The sequence below is a fragment of the Mesocricetus auratus genome, unplaced genomic scaffold (genome assembly GCF_017639785.1).
Source record: "Mesocricetus auratus isolate SY011 unplaced genomic scaffold, BCM_Maur_2.0 Super-Scaffold_100008, whole genome shotgun sequence".
Classification (NCBI taxonomy): domain Eukaryota; kingdom Metazoa; phylum Chordata; class Mammalia; order Rodentia; family Cricetidae; genus Mesocricetus; species Mesocricetus auratus.
Window position 1 is genome coordinate 47,475,946 of NW_024429192.1, and position 7,470 is coordinate 47,483,415.

Below are 7,470 nucleotides of genomic sequence, written 5' to 3' on the forward strand. Positions count from 1 at the left end.
AAAGACTAGAGACAAGGTTCAAGACTAATACAAACTAGAGCAAAAGTCTGGGCCAAGTCAATTAGCTGGGCCACATGGCAGAATTCCATAGGATGCATGCATTGGGATGGAAAAAGGTAACTGGATAGGCCAAAGACTCAGCTGTGCTCATGGAGGCTCTAAGAAGTACTCCCTACAAACCCTCCAGCTCTTTCCTGTGACTGGAGCAACCAAAAATTACTTCCTCACATCTCCCATTTGTAGCCTATGAAATCCTCTGTATCTCACCCAATTGAATTCCCAAATAACTCATTTACATGGGTTAAAAGAAGCTAAAGAGATGGCTTGGTAGTTGAGAACACTGGCTGTTCTTCTAGAGGACCAGGGTTTGATTCCCAGCACCCACATAGTAGCTCACAATTGTAACTGGAACTCCAGTTCCAAGGGATTCAATACCCTCTTCTGGCCTATACAGGAACAGTACCTATGTGGTGCAGACATGCATGCAGGCAAGGAGTCACAGACATAAGATAAAAATAAAAATAGAAAGCAGAGGCTCTGAAAGGTGTAATTTTTTCTCCAATGTCAAACATATCCACGTGGTCGACTCAGGGCTTAAACCCAAACCCCCGTTCTCTTTCCATTATGCTGTACCCAAAAGTCCACTAAAGACACAGATCTCATGGAAGAAATCAAGAGTGGATATTCACGGGCAGATTGCTCTTAACCTAGACAGCTGTCATTTCTTTCCCTGTTCTAAGACAGGGTCTAACGTAGCCCAGTGGATCTCAAGGGGACAGCTGCTGAGGTTGAAAAGGAGCCTGAAGTCCTGATCCTCCAGCTCCCACATCTGGACTGGCTGGGATTACACTTCAATCTTAGGCAATGCTAGGGGTCAAACCCAAGTTCTCTGGTATGCTAGGCCACACCAGAGCTAAATCAAGAGAGACAATCTAGGAGCTGGAGGTATAATTAATTAATTAATTAAAATGAAAGCATAGGTTATACAGAGGGCACCCTTTCAAAATGATCTTACCTAAATTTGATAACAAAAAAGTGTATATTAGCATCCCTACATACGTTTTGAATCAGATCTAGAAGACTGCCTGCCATCACTCCTTGACCCTGATCTTCCCTCATCAGTGTCCTGGTCATCTGGCTCCTTCATTCTTCTGTAAGTACAAAATCAGAGAGAAAGACGTCATGCCAGAACACAGAAATTAACAGACCTTTGCCCACCATGAATTCCGCAAGCACCAAAGCCCGGTGTGCTGGCCCTCCTGTGTACATTGTATCCAAGATAACATCCAGCGGGAGTCTGTGACCTACATCAGATACCTCAATGAGAGAGGAAACAGTGGTCACAGGCTTCCTTTCTCCAGGCATACTTGGTGCTCTGGTTTTCCACAGTGAAACACAATGCCCAAGCCAACTTACCTCCAAATGCATCCCCCTACTAAAAGTAACACTCTGAAAACCTTCTTTTGGTCGATATTTTTTTGTCTCCTTTCTTCCTTCCTGTTATCGATCAGATTACTGCTCTGTTGCTTTTCAAATCTACTACTTTCTGAGCACACCTACTTTGTCTCAAGTCTTATACAAGGCACTAAATTACCAAGGTACAGGGGAATAAAATATGAGTGGTCTTGGACTTTAGCTTATTGTTTAGAAACATAGGCAGTAAGTGGAAATACAATGAGTGCTACCAGAAATGAAAATGAAAGATTGAGGTACTCTGGGAATGTGCAACAAGAAAGTTCAGTTGTGTTTGAGGCTTAGGGAAGGGGCGTTTGAGACAGAAATGATGACGACGGCTTGGCACAGGCTGGGAAAAAAAAACAAAAAACAAAAACATGTGAGAACTGAAGCTAGCCTACTATTAGGAGCAGGAGCTGTGTATTAGTTTACACATTGCTGGGACAAAACACAAGCAACTTCAGGAATGATGGCTTGATTCCTGCTTACAGCTCGAGGATGCAGTCCATCATGGCAGAAAGTCACTGCAGCAGGAGAGACTTGGAAGAGATCACACTGCAGCCACTGCCCGGAAGCAGAGGACTTGAGTTCTTTCTGTTGAGTCTATGATCCCATCCCATGGAATGGTGCCATCCACACTGAGGTGGGTCTTCCCACCTCAGCAAACCTGATACAGAAAACCCCTTGCCTGACATGTCCGAAAGTTTGTTTCCTGGAGACTCTAAGTGCTGTCAAGTTGGACCATCAGGATTAACTATTTCAAGTGGGGGACGCATATGAGGAGGAGGCAGATTGCTGAATCACATGGGAGTTTCATGTTCTCTGGGGATAGCCATACTTTTCTCCTCAATGGCTGTAGGACTATACATTCTAATCATATTAGCAGTCCCCCTTCCTCCATACCCTTCCCAGCTTTTTTGTTTTGATTTTTTCTAATAACCTTTCTAACTGGGGAAAGATAATAATAGAGAATTTCTTTGTAAAAAATAAAATAAAATAAACATCCAAGGTGTTGGAAGGAAAGTCAACCTGTTCTCTAAGCTGTCGTGATGCAGTTTCCAAGCTGGTGAAACAAGGTAGTTTGCTTCCAGGTGGCACTTGCATTCCAGGGCACATGGCTTTCTGGGACTCCAGTTGAGTGGTGTGTGTACCTCCCAGGGACCTGAAGCACAGCTGTCTATTCTGCTCTGACCTAAAGGCTCATGAGGTCACTTTTTACATGCTGCCTTTCTTTTCCTACATATATTTTTAAAATGCTGTAACTCACATGTGGTGGTTGGTTTCACTAGCAATACTACAGCTCTTCTTTAACACCAGTGAAATTCAGTATGATCAGAAGGCAGGCAAGCTTCCATGAACCAGTCCCAGGAATTCAATAGGCTAAGGGAGGAATATTTCCTGAGCCCAACAATTCAAGGTCAGTTTTTGCCACACAATGAGAGCCATCTCTAAACAATAGGATCAAAGGATAACTTAATATAGATAGTTCTCACACCTACTGGGTTACAGGGAGGGAGCCCAGGTCATATATCTTGTGTTGTCCATCTGGTGGCCATCTGTTTTCACCTGCTGAGCCATCTCACTGGTTCAGAAAGTTTTACTAGTGTAGCATCCTCTCTAGTAAAGGGAACACATTAACATCTGGTCCAGAAGTAGTCTAAGGTGTTGACAGGTTGGGAATACAGACTTCTGATTCAGTCTAACTGGGTTTGAGTTGGGAAATGTTAAGCATTTAATATCTCTGTACTCCATATTCCCATCTTAGAAATGTGGTACCTACATCATAGACCTGAATCAGTACAGTAATCTAGCGAGAGAAGCAGCAAAGCTCTGAGGACTGTATGTGGCTCCAGGGGAAGGCCATACATCTGAGAGCATGTGAACAGCATCGATTGGACTCAGTGGGTTTAAAAATAAAATAAGAAGACAACAAAGAGATGGGTGAGTAGGGAGATAGAGATGGACCTGGGAAGGGTTGGGAGAAGGGGGAAGATGATCAAAATATGTTCTATGAAATTCTGAAAGGATAGTCCATGGCACATAGCCATGGGGTATGTAAATAGTTGAGAGTATTAATATTAAATATGGTATCAAATAAGTGAAGATGGGGCATTTTAAGACATGGCCAATCATCTCCCATCCAAACAGTTCGGCTAAGATGTGGCATGTCCTGTTAGTGATCAGCTCTAGATCTTAGTACATTTAAAATTAAGCTCAAATCTCTCTCTCCAGCTTGGATCCATTTGGCCTTTGTTCTTTCTTTTGAGAACACAAAGAACAAAAGTGGCAGCCATTCAAATAAGTACAGGTTGCTCTGGGTTTTCCTCGGATACCCTTTCTCAGATGAAGCACTCCAATTCTTCCAAATATTCCTCAATGGCATAATTTGAACTTTTTTCAAAATTATGATCATTAAATAAATAAACTGGTGGTGGTGTGTGCCTTTAACACCAGCACTTGGGACAGAGGCAGGCAGATCTCTGTGAGTTCAAGGCCAGCCTGATCTACAAAGCAAGTTCCAGGATAGTCAGAGCTGTTACACAGAAACATCCTGTCTTGGAAAAAAATTAAATAAATACATTCCAATGTGTCAGCTCTATCCACTTAAAAATTTTACCTTCCTAGATTTTTTTAACCTTCCTTTCTAGACACCTGTCAGAAGTGAGGAATCATTGGTTCGCCTGATCATCTGACTGGCTGGAGACATTCACAGCCTTCCTCTAAGGCAACCAAAGGTTTCATCTTTGCAGGAACAAACAGAATTATCATATGTTGACTCCTCTAAGTCAGTGTATAACAATGAGAATGACCATTCCTTATTTGTGTGTTATCTACCACATCCTACTTAATAAACTGGCAGTAGAGACTAATTATGGGTTTGGGAATCTGTTTGCAGAATGATAGCTAAGTCTCCCTTTATTAGATCCAAGCTTATTGATTCAGCCTATAGCCAGTTCTTTTGACCAACTCATTAATTAGACTGTGCAGTTCTGAGTTAGCCCTAAGAAAATGTAAAGAAAGCAGCAGTTCTTGATGATGTAGAGGACTGTGTTCCTAAAGGGTTAGCTGGAAGCTAGACACAGGGCTCCAATAAGGTAACATTGCTCAGATTCATTCACCAGAGTCCAGGACCAAGTCTTCACTCTCCAGTCTCAAACACTCAATCTCTGCAGTGTGCTAGAGCTGCTCATAGTAAATGACCAGTAACTGATGGAGAAAAGCAACTCAGTTTTGACTTCACATTGTGAAATATAACAATAGTTTGTGGTGGTTATTTTTTGTTTGTTTGTTTGCTTATTGCTTTGGTTCTTATTTGATGCCAAGCACAGTTCTAAAACTGTCTACACGCGTTATCTCACCTGTTTTTAATACATGAGGCAGATACCATTATCATAATTTTGCAAGTGAGAAGGAAGGGCAGTTAGTCATTGAATCCTTTCCTGTCGCCCATCTCATGCAATCCATTTCCAAGACCTGTTACCAGGTGTGCAGCTATGAAGATTTGACTTCACCCTCCCCTAGCCCCATCGCTGGTGTAGCTGACTTGCTGCTCCATCACCACCGACAGCCGCATACAGCTTCTTTGTTTTGTATCCCATTTTATCTGTAACTTTTTCCTGGTGGGGGCTGGAGAGGAGACATTGCCCAGCAATTAAAAGAGCACTGGCTGTTATTCCAGAGTACCAGGGTTCGATTCCCAGCACCCATGTGGCTGCTCACAATGTCAGTCCCAGGAATCTAATGACCTCCATAAGCACTGTGTACACGTGGTACATGAACATATATTCAGACAGAGACTCATACATATAAAATAGAAATAAATAAAACTAAAAGATGTAACCTTTTGTTACATTTATAGTGTGTGTGTGTGTGTGTGTGTGTGTGTGTGTGTGTGTGTTGTGGAGGTCACAAGACAACTCTGTGGAAATTGGTTCTCTCCTTCCATCATGAGGGGGCACCAGGGACGGGACTCAGGTCAGGCTTGGTGACAGGTGCCTTAACCCACTGAGCCATCATGCTGGCCTTCTAATCCCTTCTGTCCCTGACAGAGCTCTCAGTGTGCCACTCTGGGTTAAAGCACTGCGTGAGTGATTCTGTTGCCATCACAGGAGACTGCAAGAGTTCTTGTACAAACACTCAGCATGGCATAAAGGCCCTTCGTTGTGGGGTTCTAGATCACCGCATCGTCTAACACCCCACTCTGTTCCTACTCCTCCTTTTCTCGAGTGTCTTACTAGGTAGGCAAGAAAGACAACTCACAGTTAAGCTAACAGCACACTCGCTCCCTACCCCCTTTGCTTATTACCAGCATTTAGTTACACTCGCTCTACACTGATCAGCTGGCCTGCATTGGCCTCCAGTCCTATTAGGAACTCCAGTAGGTAAGCACAGCCGGCTTTTCCTTTCCTTTTTTTTTTTTCCTTTTTTTTTTTTTTTGAGATAAGGAAACTAGTGCAGAGGGCTACCCTTAACAAGATCGCAGGTAAGGGTGGGTAGGGGTGGCTTTCTTGACCCCAGGCACATTCCCAGCAGGCTCTCCTCTTCCCTCCGTGGGATCTAACTCCTCTCCGGCTGCCTGGCTGCCTCTTGCTCCGCATTGCCAGCTCCTTGCTGGCAGGAGCTGTGTACTTTTCTTACCTGCCGAGGTTGCTTCAAATGTTTGCGCTGAACTGCCAAAGAAGGACCAGGAAAGTGTTCCAGGGAAACTGGACCACACCAGTTCCACCTAGGAGAAGTTCAGGCAGGGTTCACTGCTCTCTGGGAAGCTACCAGATTCAAGGGGGACAGCCCAGCTGCTGGCGCCCACTTACCAGAGGTGTTCACCCCCGCAGCTGGTTTCCAGTCACACCTGCCCAAGGACTCCGTTTACTGCGGTTGCCACAGCAACGTCACTCAACCAGACTAGCGCTGTGGGGGGGAGGGGACCAACAGGCTATTAAGCGCATGCGCTTAAAATGCCCCAGGGCTTTTCCTAAACAGAGGTGTTGCCCGTAGAGTCCTGTCTACCCTGGGGAGGCTACTTCAACCCACCTCTCTAGGAAACAGAAGCCCAGTCTTCCAACAGTTTATGACCCAAATGACTGAACACTTTCAAAGGTACCTGGCCAAATTTCCAAAACGACCACAGGGTCCTGAGCCAACTACTTGCCAATTAAAATCAAAACTTTAAGTGGGGGTTGTTTTAGTGAGGGAAGGCAGCTTGCCAGCTGCATCCATATCGAAACCAAGGGGCGAGGAGCGTTTTCTAAAGCTACACATCTGTCAGCTTTGAAAGAGTACATAAGGTTTTATGCTGTGAAGCTCAACCCTCAGGGATTTTTTTTTTAAATCTGCAATGCATGTATCAGACAAAGAAGTTGTGTACAAAATATATAAAGAGCCCCTGCGTTTAATAAAAAAGCAAATAATCTAACAAAAATTTAATAAAAACTTCCGAAGTTTCTTTATGAAAGGACGCAAATACCAATGAACAGACCCCAGCAAATGACGCATCACCATCATGGGTGAAAACAGAAATTAAGATATCATAACTCAGTCACAGAAAAAGGGAAAGGGCTGATCGAATATTGAGTAAGGTTAGGAGTAACAAGAGAATATACATGTTGCTAGTGAGGGTGTAAAATGGGATGTCAGAAAGTCACAACAATTTCTTAAAATGAAAACACATTATCATGTAAAGCAGCAATTCCATTTCTAGTTTTTTTGTATCTCAGAAAAATAAAATATTTGCTCCTCCTTCATTGTTGGCTTATCTATAACAGCTTAAAGCTGGAAATAAAACCAGGCGTTTTGGTACCAGGACACCAAGTGCAGAAACTATGACATAGTCATACAATCAAATACTAATAAGCAATAAAAGGTTTATCTATTGACACACATAATATGGATCAGTCTCAAAATCATGCAGAATGTGAGAAGCCAAAATAAGGGTATGTTCTGAATGACTCTATTTATATGAAATTCTAAAATAACCTTTGGTGATAGGAGCCAATCCTGTAGTGTTTTCTGCTGGCG

The 7,470-nt window shown here is 43.3% G+C and overlaps 1 protein-coding gene across 4 annotated transcripts in view; it reads right to left on the bottom strand.

Moving 5' to 3' along the window:
* Cfap44 (cilia and flagella associated protein 44) overlaps positions 1–6,352 on the bottom strand; it is an 87,939-nt gene extending 81,587 nt beyond the window's left edge. For 2 of the 4 annotated variants that reach the window (XM_040750787.1, XM_021229901.2), the window contains exons 1-2: positions 6,267–6,352; positions 1,060–1,151 (exon numbers count right to left, since the gene is read on the bottom strand). In XM_040750787.1, coding sequence (XP_040606721.1) covers positions 1,060–1,147 — 88 coding nt within the window. In that variant the 5' untranslated portion in view covers positions 1,148–1,151; positions 6,267–6,352. The other 2 variants (XM_040750786.1, XM_040750785.1) reach the window with 2 other exon arrangements.
* Positions 6,353–7,470: the final 1,118 nt, after the last annotated feature.